The 18,190-nt window shown below is 42.3% G+C and overlaps 1 protein-coding gene across 1 annotated transcript in view; it reads left to right on the top strand.

The window, feature by feature from the left end:
• LOC117521104 (macrophage mannose receptor 1-like) overlaps positions 1–18,190 on the top strand; it is a 73,267-nt gene that overhangs the window by 9,926 nt on the left and 45,151 nt on the right. Inside the window, exons 6-14 of the mRNA XM_034182418.1 lie at positions 3,398–3,535; positions 3,648–3,827; positions 3,917–4,071; positions 8,596–8,709; positions 10,018–10,133; positions 10,238–10,386; positions 10,474–10,673; positions 15,750–15,868; positions 16,900–16,972. Of these exons, the coding sequence (XP_034038309.1) occupies positions 3,398–3,535; positions 3,648–3,827; positions 3,917–4,071; positions 8,596–8,709; positions 10,018–10,133; positions 10,238–10,386; positions 10,474–10,673; positions 15,750–15,868; positions 16,900–16,972 (1,244 nt within the window). The remainder of the gene's footprint in view (positions 1–3,397; positions 3,536–3,647; positions 3,828–3,916; positions 4,072–8,595; positions 8,710–10,017; positions 10,134–10,237; positions 10,387–10,473; positions 10,674–15,749; positions 15,869–16,899; positions 16,973–18,190) is intronic.

The raw sequence follows: 18,190 nt of genomic DNA, 5'->3' as shown, positions 1-18,190 counted from the left end.
CTTGTAGTTCCTAGGGTTTGTAAGAGTAGAATGGGAGGCAGAGCCTTCAGCTTTCAGGCTCCTCTCCTGTGGAACCAGCTCCCAGTTCAGATCAGGGAGACAGACACCCTCTCTACTTTTAAGATTAGGCTTAAAACTTTCCTTTTTGCTAAAGCTTATAGTTAGGGCTGGATCAGGTGACCCTGAACCATCCCTTAGTTATGCTGCTATAGACGTAGACTGCTGGGGGGTTCCCATGATGCACTGTTTCTTTCTCTTTTTGCTCTGTATGCACCACTCTGCATTTAATCATTAGTGATCGATCTCTGCTCCCCTCCACAGCATGTCTTTTTCCTGGTTCTCTCCCTCAGCCCCAACCAGTCGCAGCAGAAGACTTCCCCTCCCTGAGCCTGGTTCTGCTGGAGGTTTCTTCCTGTTAAAAGGGAGTTTTTCCTTCCCACTGTAGCCAAGTGCTTGCTCACAGGGGGTCGTTTTGACCGTTGGGGTTTTACATAATTATTGTATGGCCTTGCCTTACAATATAAAGCGCCTTGGGGCAACTGTTTGTTGTGATTTGGCGCTATATAAAAAAATTGATTGATTGATTGATTGATCTGGAAAGGCACACACCTGTCTGCATATAAGGTCCCACAGTTGACAGTGCAGGTCAGAGCACAAACCAAGCATGAAGTCAAAGGAATTGTCTGTAGACCTCAAAGACAGGCTTGTCTCAAGACACAAATCTGGGGAAGGGTGTTGTAGTGACACGGACCCACAACAGGGGGCGCAAATGAACGGTCAATAGATGAGCCAAAAGGTAACAATTTAATGTTGTGAATGTGCACGACTATACAGACAATCTCAGAATATGATAGCAGTCAATACACAAAGGTGACGTGTGGGCAGGCTCGAGGATAGAAGACGTCTGTCCTGAGAAGAGCCGGAACCACACGATTTCCGCCGCCACCGAACCTGGTGAATACTGGAGCTGCCATGTCCCGAATTCCCAGGTGATCACCGTCCCCGACTGTCGGATCTGGTACTGCTGGTGAGGAGCACAAACAGTGAGATGTGGGTGTGTGCACACCCAGTAACAAAAACAGTCAGAAGGTGGAAAGTCACCTCCACCTCTAATCACACACTCGTGCAGCTCCTGTTAACCACTTATCTGGTTGGAGTGTGAAGTGAAGCCGTCGCTGATCACACCAAAACGCCAATCCCACAGATAAGGCAACACCCACAGGAAAACGGCTGCAAAGAAGTTCAGACTATAAAGTCAGTGTTAAGTTCAGACACAGCAGAGAATATTACCTTCACAGGTAGATGATATCTCGGCAAAGAGGTGGAGATGACGTCCGGGTTTTATGGAGTAGTATGATGAAGTGTAGATGGGTGACAGCTGTCATGAGATAATGAGTGACAGCTGTCACCCCCGGCTGTGTCCGTGGCGGCAGCGCCCTCTCGTGCCTGAAGCCCGCACTTCAGGCAGGGTGCCCTCTGGTGGTGGGCCAGCAGTACCTCCTCTTCTGGCGGCCCACACAACAAAGGGTACATAAACATTTCTGCTGCTTTGAAGGTCCCAGTGAGCACAGTGGCCTCCATCATCTGCAAATGGAAGAAGTTCAGCTCCACCAGGACTCTTCCTAGAGCTGGCCGCCCGTCTAAACTGAGCGATCGGGGGAGCTTCCTCGATCACCTCCCCGATCACCTCCCATGATCACCTCCCTGATCACCTTGGTGACCTCCCTGACTATACTCAGGGAGGTGACCAAGAATGTGATGGTCATTTTGTCAGAGCTCCAGTATTCCTCTGTGGAGAGAGGAGAACATTCCAGAAGGACAACCATCTCTGCAGCAATTCACCAATCAGGCCTCTATGGTAGTGTGGCCATATGGAAGCCACTCCTTAGTAAAAGACATAGCAGCCCACGTGGAGTTTGTCAAAAGGTACCTGAAGGAGTCTCAGACCATGAGAAACAAAATTCTCTGGTCTGATGAGACAAAGCTTGAACCCTTTGGTGTGAATGCCAGTAGTAATGTTTGGAGAAAACCAGGCACTAACCCTACAGTGAAGCATGGTGGTGGCAGCATCATGCTGTGGGGATATTTTTCAGCAGCAGGAACTGGGAGACTAGTCAGGATGGAGGGAAAGAGGAATGCAGCAATGTTCAGAGACATCCTGGCTGAAAAACTACTCCAGAGCACTCTTGACCTGAGACTGGGGCAACGGTTGATCTTTCATCAGGACAATGACTCTAAGCACACAGCCAAGATATCAAAGGAGTGGCTTCAGGACAACTCTGTGAATGTCCTTGAGTGGTCCAGCCAGAGCCCAGACCTGAATCAGATTGAACATCTCTGGAGAGATCTGAAAATGGCTGTGCACCGACGTTCCCCATCCAACCTGATGCAGCTTGAAAGGTGCTGCAAAGAGGAATGGGAAAAACTGCCCAAAGAGAGATGCGCCAAGCTTGTGGCATCATATTCAAGAAGACTTGAGGTTGTAATTGCTGCCAAAGGTGCATCAACAAAGTATTGAGCAAAGGGCATGAATACTTACCTACATGTGATTTCTTAGATTTTTATTTTTAATAAATTTCCAAAAATAAATAAATAAATAAATAAATTCATGTTGTCACTATGGGGTGTTGTAAGTAGAATTTTGAGGGAAAAAAATAATTTGTTCCATTTTGAAATAAGTCTGCAACATAACAAAATGTGGAAAAAGTGAGTCAGTGTGAATACTTTCTGGATGCATTGTAAACGGTCATAATTCCGAAATGGTTATCACTATCTTTTTGTTAAACCCCTTGAGCTAAAGCTGAAAGTGTACAAAACAAGAAGATCTTGATTGTTTCTTTTCAGGTCCATTGTGTTGGAGTACAGATGTAAAATTATGAAAGTTGCTCCACTGGCCAATTACTTATGGACTTGATTGTAAGACTTCTTATGGGTATCCATTGGTGTATTTGTACCTAACCCATTGAAATTGCCATTCTGAAAGTGTTTGGCCTGTTAAGGTTGACAAGAGGATAAAGGCAATTTAACCAACAGAAAGGTGATATATGATTTCATATTTGTATTTAATAGTATCCATATCTGTCTTTTTAACCAATTCTTCAAAATAGCCATTCAACATATTCCTTATATGTAAGAACCTGCACCAAAATGTTGACTCTGGCATACAACATTGGTTTTTAACCAATTTCTGTGAAAAATAAACCACTTTGGCCTTGCCTGACCCTGAATATTTCCACCAGTCATTGAGTCATTCACACAGACAGATAGATGGACATGTAGAACACATGTGCTACCGTTGCAAGCAGGGATAATAAAAAGAAAGTTTTTCCAATTTGACAATGCAGAATTGTTCAGTGCACAATAAAAAATAACCAGTTCTATCACTGTCACTTTTTAGGATACCCGCTTCTCAATCCAGGCTATCAATGTGGAGTTATGGACGGTTCTGTCGAGTATTCCTGGCAAAATTCACTGTGCAACAAGAAACTGGGCTATATCTGCTACGGCAAGCCATATGTGCAAAGGCCAACTGAAGGTGAGAAAAAGTCACTTTGCCTACACTGCACTTCTGCTCACTGCTGTGACATGTTAATTGTGTGATGGTTTCTTGATCTTCATCCAGCGTTTCTTCTCATTTTCATGACCAGCTCCTCAGGCAGGTTTTTGTTCACAACACTGGATTCCCTACAGCGGTCATTGCTTCTTCCTTCAACGTACGAGTAAAACATGGTCTGATGCTCAAAAGGAGTGTCGTAAAGAAGGAGGGGATTTAGCGAGCATCCACAACGTGGAGGACCAAAGTTTTGTCATCTCTCAACTTGGATATGGTACATGAAATTTTTTTTAACAGGTCATAATGTGCATTCTCAGCACACGGTCTACAGGACACAAGTTTGTCTTTTGTCCTTATCTGCAGCGTCCAATGATGAGCTTTGGATTGGTCTGAATGACATCAACACAGAGGGGCTGTTTCAATGGAGTGACCATTCCACTGTCACCTTCACCAGCTGGATGTTTGGGAATCCTGCCATCTCTACTCAGCAAGAGGACTGTGTTCTCATCAAAGGACAGGTGAAATCAGCATACGTTTTGTAAATCACTCCAGAGGTGTTACAGAAACAGTAATTTCAGTTTTAGAAGTGTTTGTGACTAGCTTTTACATAAGATATGACAAAGCTGTTATATTTACACAGAAATGAACCAGAGTTAGCAGCTAGCTAGACCAGTCAGTGATGTGCGTCCACGAGATGTCTTGTAAATGACTCCAGAGGCGTTAACACTTAACAAAAACATTGTTTTCAGTTTTAGAAGTGTTTATTTGTCACTAGCCTTTACAGAATATATGACGAAGAGGCTATATTTATACACAAACAGAGTTTGCATCTTGCTAGACTACTCACTGATATCACAGTGCCCAGGGGCATAGGTTTGCATATGGACCATAGTGCTTAATTTGTAAAGTGGGAGGTCCCGGAGCACAGAGGATGGGTGGCTCCGGTGCAGAAAAACAAGAAGGGCGGGGGGGCTTGCGAACAGTGCTGTGCGCCACACTTAAAATAAACTGCACACCCACACAAACACGCACACACACCTTCACAAATGACACTAACACCCTGCCTTTTCCTCAAAAATTGCTACATTTATGTTTGCTGTCTGTCTCTGTACTTTTCTGTCACTTTTGCGCTCTTTTTTGTTGTGTGAAAGTGTAGTGACAAGGGTGGGTGTGTGCACACACCCAGCAAACAGTCAGCAGAGTTCTGATAGTGAAGGGAGAAAAACACCACCTCCCACTTCTCACAATATCACAGTCGTGCAGATCCTGATTTCACTTAACAGCTGAGGAGTGGAAACGCCAACTTTGGGCTCCATGCAGGGGCGTGAACACCGAATCCAGAAGGGGTAACGGGTATCGGTTGCGAACCGTGATCTCGTTCAGCCCTCTGTAATCAATGCATGGACGGAGTCCGCCGTCCTTCTTGCCCACAAAAAAGAAACCAGCACCCTTCGGGGAGGTGGAGTTCCGGATCAACCCGGCAGCTAATGAGTCCCGGATGTAGGTCTCCATTGATTCGCGTTCCGGATGTGAGAGGTTGTACAGCCTGCTGGACGGGTACTCAGCGCCCGGTATCAAATCAATGGCACAATTGTACGGACGGTGCGGGGGCAACGTGAGCGCCAGATCTTTGCTGAAGACGTCAGCAAGATCATGGTACTCAGCTAGCACCGCCGCCAGATTGGGGGGGACTAAAACCTCCTCTTTAGCTGTCACACCGGGTGGAACCGAGGATCCTAAACACTCCCGGTGGCAGGTTTCGCTCCACTGCGTCACAACCCCAGATGGCCAGTCAATCCGGGGATTGTGCTTTAACACCCATGGAAAACCCAGAATCACTCGGGAGGTAGAAGGTGTTATATAAAACACAATTTCCTCCCTGTGATTTCCAGACACAACCATTGTCACTGGCTGTGTCTGATGTGTGATTAGTGGAAGTAGGGTGCCATCTAGTGCCCGCACCGACAATGGTGACGGTAAGGCCACTAGAGGGAGCCCAACCTCCTTTGCCAATCTGCTATCCAGCAGATTCCCCTCCGACCCCATGTCCACCAGTGCTGGGGCATGAAGGGTTAAATCCCCACTTAGGATCGTAATTGGGATTCGTGCGGATTTGTGGGATTTCCCCTCATGAGTGTTATGGCCCACCCTTAGCCCAGTCTCTAAGGGCGGGAATTGTAGTTTGACCGTTTGGGGCAATTTCTCTGTATGTGCTCACTCGAGCCGCAGAAAAAACACTCCCCACGGACCAGCCTCCGTTGTCTGTCTTCTGATTTTACTTTAGCCCTGCTCGTGTCCATAGTTTCGTCAGCAGGGGGAGCTGTCGCTTCACAAAGGGCTCTGTCAGTGGAGCGGGGGAACGACGACATCCATTCAGACCCGGAAGGAAGAGGGACGGCTCGTGCCCGGCCACGCCCTTCGCCTCGCTCCCGGCGATGTTCTTCTAGTTGGCTGTCTAGCTGTATAACGAGATCAATAAGCCCATCTAAATCCCGCGGCTCATCCTTCGCCAGCAAATGCTCCTTCAGGACCGGAGACAGTCCGCTTACGAAGGTGGCGCGGAGCGCAGCGTTATTCCAGCCGGACCTCGCTGCCGCGATGCGGAAGTCGACTGCATATTCGGCTGCGCTCCGACGCCCCTGTCTCATCGACAGCAGCACGTTCGAAGCGGTCTCGCCTCTGTTGGGATGATCAAACACTTGTTTGAACTCCCGCACAAACCCAGTATATGTAGTAAGGAGCCGTGAGTTCTGCTCCCAAAGTGCTGTAGCCCAGGCGCGTGCCTCTCCTCGAAGCAGATTCACCACATAAGCCACCTTGCTAGCGTCAGACGCGTACATGACCGGACGCTGTGAAAAGACGAGCGAACACTGCATTAAAAAATCAGCGCACGTCTCGACACAGCCTCCATACGGCTCAGGAGGACTTATGTATGCTTCAGGGGACGGGGGGGCGGGGTTCGTGGAACGGCCACTGGAATATCTGTATCTGGCACTCGGGCAGCAGGAGGAGGTGCCGCAGCGTGCGCTTCCACCTGGGCGGTGAGAGCCTCCATCCTCCGATTGAGGATAACGTTCTGCTCGGTTACCAAGTCCAACCGAGCAGTGAAGACGGTTAGGATTTGCTGCAGCTCACCTAGTACGCCTCCTGCTGGTCCCTGTGCCTCCTGCGTTTCCATTGGTGGTTCACTCGATGGTTGACGCCCCTCAGGATCCATGACAATTGGCCGAGAAATCCTGTTGTGTGAAAGTGTAGTGACACGGACCCACAACAGGGGGCGTAAATGAATGGTCAATGGAAATAAAGAGTAACACTTTTAATGTTGTGAAATGTGCACAACGGATACAGATACAGTTCAATACTACAGTCAATTAGTATAGTTGGTGTCGTGTGGGCAGGCTCGAGGATAGGAGACGCCTGTCCAGATAAGAGTCGGGACCCACACGATTTCCACCGCCAACGGATCTGGAACACACTGGAGCTGCCAAGTCCCGAGTCACCAGGTGACCACCATCTCCAGCTGTCAGATCGGGTACTGCTGGCAGGAAGCAGAAACAGTCAAGGGTGGGTGTGTGCACACACCCAGCAAACAGTCAGCAGAGTTCTGATAGTGAAGGGAGAAAAACATCACCTCCCACTTCTCACAATATCACAGTCGTGCAGATCCTGATTTCACTTAACAGCTGAGGAGTGGAAACGCCAACTCCTCCTGACCAGCTGCAAGTGTACTGAAACGTCTGCAAACTCAGAATATAAAGTACAGCTTTTCAAGCTTAGCAGCAAAGTACGTTGCAACAATAAGCTTAGCTGAAACAGACAAAAACGGCTGAGAGTTTACCTGAGTACCTCAGAAGCTTTCTCGGCAGGGGTGTGGTGTCTGCTCCAGGATTTTATGGATGGCTAGATGAGATGATGAAGGACAGCTGTCAGGGTCCCTGGCGGCGAACTGCGCCCTCTGGTGCCTGAAGCCCGTCTACAGGCAGAGCACCCTCTGGTGTTGGCCAGCAGTACCTCCTCTTCGGGCGGCCCACACAACACTTTTTCATACTTTTCCCTCGTTTCAAAAGTCACCGAATGCACTTTACCGTAATATATGCAACATATAGCATACTGTTGGAAAGCACGGGTTCTTGGCTTGCTGTCAGTGTTGAAATTTTTCAGAGTGAGGGCTTACATGAGAACTTACCGTAAAGAGAATCAGCGGCACACTAGTGTGAAACTTCCGTGTTTTTCCTTTGCGTTATGACATCACAGGCTTACGTTTACCGTAATACACCATATATCATTGGAAAGCCCTTTTTTGGCAAATTAGGTTGCCAGATACCTACAACTGCATTATTGATGAAGAGAATAGATTATACATCTTGGTTGCAAAAACTTTTTTTTTTTTTTTTTTGTTAGCTCCACAAGTATTTTTTTTGTTGTTGTCTTGTTCTCTCAGGTGTAGGCCTATAGAATAGATTCGTGATTTTGGGTGAAATTTTGTTAAAGCTATTTGTTTGTTTGCCTACACACTTAATAATGTAAATAAAGTGTTAAATTATTCAGCATTATGTCGTCATATGTATTATGCTGTACTTGTGCGTCTAATGGTATGAGTGGGTTAGGGGGTGGTGGTGGTGGGCAGGGGGGCCGGGGGGGTATTGTCCCTACCAAAGCTGAAACCAAACCTACGCCCTTGACAGTGCCGCTCTACTCTGATTGGCTGTTTCATTGGCTAAAAACAGAACAGAATGAAAAAGAATGTGATTTTTTTTACCTTCTTAAAATACCTCTTTAAATACTTGATGGTCAAGGTTAGCCATCTTTATACATTTACACAGAAATGAACCGGAGTTATCAGCTAGCTAGACCAGCCAGTAATGTCACCACGCTAATGTCCACGAGATGTCTTGTAAATCACTCCAGAGTTGGGTTATGAAAACAGTGTTTATTACTTGCTAGTGTTTACATAATACAAGTACATATTGCTGACTTCACACGTGGTTAAAGTATGTATGGTTGTGTAATATCTTTCGTGTTTGGTGTGTCTTGTTTTGCAGAATGGTAACTGGGATGACCGTCAGTGTAAGGAGAAACACGGCTTCATCTGCATGAAGCCAAGTGCTGCAGAAGCATCTAGTGATGAAGAAGACCTGAATGCAGGATGCAAATCTGTGAGTTTATATTGTTTTTCCTAATGTCTGTGTACACAAGTGGTAACTGTATTTGGTGAAAAAGAAGTCAGCTGTGGACTGGGTTTTCTCCTACCAGCATCTACTACTGTGTAGTAATCTGCATGCTGAGGTTAAGCAGACAACATTTTTACTCTGGGACCTATAATTTTTAACTTGGTCTTATTGTATTATGGTACTTTTAATGACTTGGGAGACCATCAGCTTCAGTGCCTTTGTTGGCCATGAAGGTTTACTGACCTTAACTTCACTCTGTGATCTTCGTGAAATTTCTGATCACAGCACTTGAGAAGCAGTTGGATGGCTTCGAGACTCTGTTTGTGATCGTCGTGGATCAAGGCTGAGATCCAGACTTTCAATGACATCCTGGACTCATCCATCAGAAGTGTATGCGCATGCAGTAAAAGTGTTGATCTTGCAGAGACATTCCTTTATCACAGCAGTGAAGAGCTTAACAAGTCATGACATCAGTGGACAGAAGTGTTTGCGATGCTGAGATCTTTACAGGTCCATGTCATTGTGGTACTGATGCTTCCTGTCTGACTGTAAGGTCATGAGACCTTGATGCTAACCAGCAACCGAAGACAAAGACTCTTCAAAGTATCCTTTGGTCCCACTGACCAGTGTATCAGTGTTATGAGACTCCAGCGGCTGGGGGAAGGCCAACGGGACCTCCATGTTTCACCTGGCTGCAGCAGACAGAGGGTTCCTTTCGAAAGGAAGAGATGAGTTGGTGGTCTAGTCATCCAGGATCTAAGCTACTTTTGCATGCTCCCAGACCTGAACTGACATGACATGACCTCTGATCTTTATGTATAATGATTTCATATTGCTTTTAATTGTCTTTCATGAGTATGCTTTTCAAAGTTTCTGTGTAGGCTCTCAGTTGTCCAGGTGGTTTCCATAGTAGAGAAGCTTGACGCTTCGACTGGACTGGGTTAAAAAAGCTTTGTTGTATTTTGATGCCAGAAAGCAATTAACATTTTATTTTAAATAATCCCTAAATAAATAATCATTAGATTGAAATTTATTGATCCCTTAAGAAGACTCCCTCGGGGAAAGTGAGGTTCCAGCAGCAATGTATAGCAGCACACAGGGTAAGAAGCACACAGAGTGTCAAAGGTGAAAGTAAAAAAGAAAAATAGTTTGCAACCAGACATACTGATCAGTACTGGTTTACTGGCTACTACTGTTCCTCTCATTCCTATCCTATGTCTCCCTGTTGTTATGTTATGAAGTTATTAATAGGTTATTAATTACAGCTGAATAATTTGTCTTCCTGCATTCCAGGGCTGGAAAAGACACGGTTCCTACTGCTACTTTATAGGGTCACAGACCAAGACGTTTGATGAAGCGCAAGAAGACTGCAAGACCTCAGATTCCTACTTGGCTGATATTTCAACTGGGTAAATAATTAGATTAAAACAAACAAACAAACAAACAAACAAAAAACTGAGTAGTCTTATGAGAGCAGCAAACCTGATAATGTTGTTTCTCTAAATATTTCCAGGATAGATAATGCATTTCTTGTCAGCTTGGTGGGGATGAGGCCAGAGAAATACTTTTGGCTTGGGCTCTCAAACCAGAAAAACATTGATAATTTTGTGTGGACCAACTCAGCCTTGGTGAAATTTACTCACTGGAACGCAGAAATGCCTGGTATGAAGAAATTAGAAGTTCTGTCTTGTTCAGCAGAGAAGTAGGTACACAATTAACATTTTGTCATTCCTCCCTCAACAACACAAGGTCGAGAACAGGGATGCGTTGCCATGGCAACTGGGATTTTTGCTGGACTTTGGAATGTGCTGCCTTGCACCAATAAGGAGAAATACATCTGCAAGCACCTGGCAGAAGATGCGACTTTAACCCCTGCACCACCGACTCTTACCCCGCCCAACTGCTTTGAGGGATGGACTCGAGTGGGAAAAAGATCTGATTGTTATAAGGTACAGCCATAAAATAAGCTACGCACAGTGTTTACCAAAATCAGACCTGAGCGCACACCTGTTTCAAACAAGGAATCAAACCTCGTGTTGCAGAATTATTGGATAGAGAAGCAAAGTTCACAACTGCTGATGCTGCACAATCCAGATAAGGATACAGCTTCAACTCACCTTTTTATTCCTACCTTAGAGATGTTGTTGTCATTTTGTTATGTCCACTAAGGACATAATAAAATGACCTGTGATTATTTGTCTGTCTGTCTGTTAGCAGGATTATGTCAAAACTACCGCACTAATTTTGACAAACTTTTCACCACAGATAAATATTAGGCCATGGAAGAACCCATTAAATTTTGGAGTTGATCTGGATCCGGATTCTGTATCAAGTTTCAGTTTAAATAGGCTTTGAAGGATTACTGTTAGTAGGATTACGTCAAAATTACTGCACGGATTGAAGAAATTTTCAACACAGATACATATTATATCATGGAATACTCCATAAAGGTTTGGGGGCGATCCAGATCTGGATCTGGATTATAGATCAAGATTCAATTTATATAGTCTTTGAGGGATTACGTCAAAAGTGCTTCACAAATTCTCACCACAATTTCACCACGGATAGCTATTACACCATGGAAGGCTCCATTAAATTTTAGAGGTAATCCGGATCCCAATCCAGTTTCTGGATCAAGATTTCACTTTATATACACTATACACTTGGAATTTTCTGAATATTGTTCGCACCAGTTAATATGAAAGTCTGCTTACAGTCTCCTTACAATGGATGCTTTAAAAATTGTTTGTGGCCAGAATAACTTCTACTGCACATGCCTGATTGCCACTAAACTTTGTGTCTATGTTACATGGCCCAACTCAAACAGCCTTATTGAATTTAAATACAGAAGATCAAGCAGGAATTTTATTTTAGCTTTTTGTAAACCACAAATTTGATTGTGTGCACAATATTCCAATCATTTCCAAACATGGTATACTGTATATATTAGATATCCTGATGCCAAGATGCTACAGATGTTGGTGTCAGACTCAGAATACCAAAGACCGAGGTCACTGAATGGCTTTATTTGATAGAAGGGGAGATATGTGAAATGATTGTTCATTTTATAATTAATGACACCACATTTTACACAGACATTGTCTGTTATAAAAATAAATTTAGATATCTTGGCGTCTCTGTTTTTCATTTTTTTTTAAATCAATGCAATTGGGGTTAGAATGGATTCAGTGCACAAGAAGATATAGAAAAGGACACTTTATTTGAGCCTGTATGACTTATATTAATAAAGACAGAGTATTTTAAGATATTCTGGAATTGCATGTCCACCATCTTGGATTATGCTATTTATGATGGTCAAGAGAATGGCAGAAATTTCTTTTTACATCAAACAATGTATCTACAAATTTGGTGGTTTTACCATAAAACTTACAGTTGTGTCATTCAGACACAAATGGCGTTTTTGTGTTTGTTTGTTTTGTTTTTTTCTATTTCAAACACAAAAACTATGAAAAAAAATTGTGAATCTCTCTCTCTCTCTCTCTCTGTGTGTGTGTATATATATATATATATATATATATATATATATATATATATATACATATATATATATATATATATAAACAAAATTACATATTTAATATAAAATATATAATTCCTTCACATATGTACCCTGCTGTATGCCATACAGATGCAAATTAAGTGTCTTTTTCTGTTTTCTTACATGCCAAATCTATTCCAAACACAGTTACATTGATAAAAAAAATATTTAAAAAGACCTTGGCAGATATGTATTTTTTTTTATTATATATAAAACAATGTCTGTGCAAAATTTGGTGCTTTTACCATAAAATGTACAAGCATTGTAATATTTACATCTGGCCAGCGATGATATTATCTACTGCATGTGGTTGATTGTTACCAAACTTGATATGTATGATAGGTAGCCTGAAACCAAGAATCATACTGACTTATTCTATATGCACATGGTTGTAACTTTTTTCCACATCTGCTGGGAGACTAATATTACACTGTTAAAATCCCATTAATTATTCTGGTCAGAGGGGTAATTTGTCTGATCTACCTGTTTTCTTCTTTTATCTGCTTAACTTGCTAAAACCCAAAATATAAAATTCATTGTTTCTGAATTGTCTCCTTCACTCTTATTAGTACTGTAATACAGTTAATTTGGGCATTTAATATTTCAAAGTGATGTGACAAAATCCTCTTATTATATTTCAATCCTTCTTTTCAGAAAACCACCCCGCTGATTACAATAGAAACCACTTTATGACATCATCTTTTCACAGTTCAAGCCGATATTGATTGTGCTTATAGTATTAAACAATATCTCAAAATAATAACTTGGAATCACCAGCAGATTTACACATTTAACACACCAATAAGTAAAAAAGACCAAAACAGAACTGATTTTTTTTTTTTTAACCACAGCTACTGGCATTATAACTACACACCCCTTGGGTACATCTGTGAAAATCTGGAGGAGTCATCTCACACTGACTAAAGTACCTTTTTAATTTTCCTATTAACATATTATTTAATAAACCTTTCTCTGTTGTTGTGCTTGTTTTTACATTTCTTATATCTCCACACATCAAGACAGTTTTAGGTCCTTTATAGACTTTTAAAAAAGCACGAGACCACAACCGCATTTGTCGTTCCTACTACTGCAATTATTCTTATTGTTGAAAAGTGACTGAGATGACTCAGTCGTCTGCCTACCCACCATCAGTTAAAATTTAATGTCTAGACAGGCTCAAAATGAATTTGTTGTTTCACATGAAAGAGTTACAGCACAACCTGAAATCAGTTTTAATCTGTTGGGCACTTTGTATGAAAGTATATTTTTTTTATTATTATTTTAATTTGAAGAGATCTGTGAGGTTAAATGTGACAGATTAGTTGTTTGTTTTTAATGTGGTAAAGCTACATTGTGTTAGGATTTAGGGGTATTTATGAGCAGAAAAGGGATGTGGGACATTTCTTTATAACAACGTACCAAGTTGTGACATGATAGTCAGATTTTCAAACTGATTAAATTACGATGAAATAGTGCTCGTTACAAAGATTCATGTAATATATTTCACGAAATTGAAACAAATGATACATTTATGGAATACATTTTTTTGTCACATATGCCAAATGCAGCAGTATCTTTATCCCAAGCTCACTGCCTAAAACAACAATGGCTCCTTGAGGAAAGTACGTGATGAGGTAGTTTGCATCTGCGTAGTTTATATCATGTGGTTGATTCATTCATAAAATTCCCAGACAGGGCTTGATGCCATAAGCTTTGTAAGCTGTAAGCGATGTAAGAAATCATGCACAAAGTGGTGGTTCGACCAACAATTTGACTAAAAATGCACAGTAGCTGTTCCGCAAATGAAATGTATTATTTTCAGCCAAATAAATAATAAGCAAGTATATAAAAACACTTTGTGAATGTAAATTTCCCATCACGTTTTGTTCTCACACAAATCCAAATTAAGCAACTACAACATAATCAAGGGGACATGAAAGATTACATCATGAACATCGAAATTTGTGGTTAAAAAAGAGAATTGCAATTTGCGTGCAGATTATATCTAGTATGTAATAATACATGACAAATTCAGTGGAATCTTGGGCTTTCTAATATATCTTAACATTGACTAAAAAAGTTGCTTTATTTGTGTTGCAAAAATATGCAAAAACGTTGTGGACACAACAATTTTTTTCCTGTAAAATGAAACAGTTTTCGCTGTCAACACCCTTGAGATGTACTATGTCTACATAATAGATAATAGTAATAATCATTTACATATATACGTAGGGTTTTCCCAATAATCAGAAAAATCCATCCAGCTGATTTTTCTTTTTGTTCTAACTACATTAAATCGCATCCAACATGTTTTCCGTCACATTTATTTGTTCATGTTGATTATTTTTGCACTATACAAGTTCATATGTTGCACACTGCTTCCGGTGTCGCAGACTGAATGGTCCCCCCTAAAACTCAGTCTTCTCTGCCTTCACTACGCATGCGTCATCAGCTGCAATTTACCAATTATCACCTTGTTTCTGCTTAAAACTGTACTCCAGTCATCTTCTATCAGCAACAGATATCTGAAGGTTTTGTACAACGATTTCCACATAAAATCAGCGTTATTTCATCATAAAAGACAGAGAAAGCGATCAGAGCGGTGCAGCAGCACGAGCTGCTACCTGATGTGTTCACTGCGCCTCCGTCATTTCAAAGTGTCACGGATTATTGCCTCGTTTCTGCTTAAAATGGCCTCGTTTCTGCTTAAAACTGACTTTTGAATGATTTAAGAGGTTTTACCTTGTCATCTGATGGTTAATAATCCCATTAATCCATTTAATCGCTTTGGGTGATGAGACTCTGTCTGAGACGTGCTGCTGACGCTTCGAAATGATGCCTGCACAGTGGAGGCAGGGGAGACCAATTTTTAGGGGGGACTGTTCAGTCTGCGACAACGGCAAAGGTCATCTGTTCACTTCTGCATCCACGTCCATCTGACTTTTTTTTTTTATTGTTGCTAAGATCCAAAGTGTTGTTATTCACATGTTGTATATGTTCCTTTATTTGTTTACTTGACTATTTTTTAAATTTAAAAGTCTCACACAAGTTGATCCCAGTGTGTAGTGAGCGCTTTGCATGGCAGCACCCTCACATCGGTGTGTGAGTGTGTTTGTGTGAATGGGTGAATGTAAGGAAGAATTGTAAAGCGCTTTGAGCATCTGATGGAGATGATAAAGCACTATAAAAATGCAGTCCATTTACAGGGAAACACTGTTAGAAAATTGTGTTCCACATACAGAAAACAACTCCACACTGACTTATATATATTTTTTTTCTGATGAAGGCAGAGTGCAATCTGCAACCTCACCACTAGATGACACTCAATGCTACACACTGCGGCTTTAATGAAAAGAAATGTGTATGCCAAAAATGTATTGTCCATGTTTTCATAAATGGTGCAAAAAATTTTAAATGATGTGACATAATCAAACCTTTAATGAGACTTGCTCCAATTGTGCTCCAGCTATTTTCACTGACTGATCCCGGGAATGGTAAAACCTGGTATGAAGCCAGAGACTTCTGCAGAGCCATTGGAGGAGACCTGCTCAGCATCCACAGCGCTGCTGATCAAGATATAAGAGGGTACAGTATGACCTACAACTTCCTACTCTCTGCAAAATTCCACCCAAAATATATCCATCATCCTAAATTGCACTGTTGATGCATCAAAACTGAAAGGAGGGGTGATATCCTTCACATGCACGTGATACTCCTTAAAAATGCAGGCGTATAGTAATTAGATTAGATCAAATAGAACTTTATTGATCCCTTGGAAAGACTCCCTCAGGGAAACTGAGGTTCCAGCAGCATTGTATAGCAGCACACAGGGTAAGAAGCACACAAAGAATCAAAAGTGAAAGTAAAAAAGAAAATCAGTTTGCAGAATAAATACACAATATAAATACCAGACATAGTGATCAATACTGGTTTACTGGCTACTACTGATCCTCTCATTCTCAACCTCTGTCTTCCTGTTACTTCTCCTCCCCTGAGTGAGGAGTTGTACAGTCTGATGGCCTGAGGGACAAAGAAGTTTTTCAGTCTGTTGGTCCTGCCCTTGATAAGGAACAGTCTGTGGCTGAAGAGGCTCCTCTGGTTGCTGACGGCAGCATATAGAGGGTGACTGACATTGTCCAAACTGTCCAGCAGTTTGATCAATGTCCAGATTTATTTTGCCAATAAATCTAATATTTATGTATCAAACATAATGCGTGATACATAAATAATGTTTGATACTGCTGCTCCATTCAGTTTCCATTCAATTCAGTGGGAATGTGTGTCCAAACCTTTGACTGGTTTAACACACACACACACACACACACACACACACACACACACACACACACACACACACACACACACACACACACACACACACACACACACACACACACACACACACACACACACACACAGTCTAATTTTAAGCAAGAAATTATTGATGTTAGGGACAGTCACTGGAATTTTAATTTTGTTTTGTAAACAAAAACAACAACAAAAATGCTTCAAGACAATCTGTCATATCTGTGACATTTGACAAAAGGTTCATAATTAAACTTGTAACAGGCTGCAGATGCATACAAAAATGATTTATATTAGCTTGTGCTTTATAGGTACAGCAGTGCGTGGATTGGACTCAGTGCCCCCGACCCAGTCACTGCTTATGTGTGGAGCGATGGATCCCCAGTAAGTTGACAGTTTTGATGTTGTTTAACATTATTATTATGATTATGATTATAATTATTATTGGCAGCAGTGGTTTTGTGGTTAGCATTGTTGCCTCATTGCAAGAAGGTTGTGGGATCGCTTCCCACCTGCGTCCTTTCTGTATGAAGTTTGCATGTTCCTGTGTTTGCGTGGGTTCTCTCTGAGTGCTCCGGTTTCCTCCAACTTCCAAAGACAAGCAGGTTAGGTGAACTGGAAACTTTAAAATTGGCCATAAGTGTGTGTGTGGGTGTGAATGTGTTTGTCTGTCTCTATGTGGCCCTATGATGGACCGGCATCCTGTACAGGGTGTACCCAGCCCAGCCTCATTTTTTTTCATGCCCGCGTGGTTTTTAAATTTTGCTATTTCTAATCCCCCTTCCCGCCCCTGCTAACTATAACTATAACCATAATATAAGTATCTCACGTCCCCTTACCCTAACCATAATCTCCCCCAGATCGCTATGTCACCCCTCATTTTGTACCCCCGTCATGAATTGAATATGTGCTCCCATCACAACAAGCACTCCATTTTCGTGACAGTATGAGGAAATAATAGATTAATTTACTTTTTGTGATGCCTTCACAAACTACTGTGAGATTGACCCCGCCTCACACCTTATGACTGCTAGAATATGACTGCTGGGATAGGCTTCAATCCCCTGTGACCATTAATTAGAGTAAGTGGGTATAGAAACTAGATGGGTGGTGTTGTGAAAAGTGTAGGAACACGGACCCACAACAGGGGGCGCAAATGAACATGAACGGACAATGGAATAAGCCAAATATAACAATTTAATGTTGTGAATGTGCACAACAGAGCAACAGACAACACAATTGAGATCAACAGTCAAATAAGTTACAGTGATGTGTGAGCAGGCTCGAGGATAGGAGACACCCGTCCAGAAAAGAGCTGGATCCCACACGCCTTCCACTCCACCGGACCTGAAGCAATCCTGGAGCCACCAAGCACTGGGTCCCCAGGTGGCCACTGCCTCCGGCTGTCAGATCGGGTACTGCTGGCAGGAAGAACAGACAGGTGATGGTGGGTGCGTGAACACCCAGCAAACAGTTCAACATAAAGGTGGAAAGCACCTCCACATCTCAATCACAATGCACACGGAGCTTGTACAGATCCTGAAGTCACACTTAAACAGAGTCTGCAAACTCAGAATAATGTCAGTCAGTACAGAAGTAAAA

Source organism: Thalassophryne amazonica, chromosome 12, assembly GCF_902500255.1.
Source record: "Thalassophryne amazonica chromosome 12, fThaAma1.1, whole genome shotgun sequence".
NCBI classification, from domain to species: domain Eukaryota; kingdom Metazoa; phylum Chordata; class Actinopteri; order Batrachoidiformes; family Batrachoididae; genus Thalassophryne; species Thalassophryne amazonica.
Note: the sequence above shows the minus strand (reverse complement) of the source record. Positions and strands in the feature narration are given on the sequence as shown.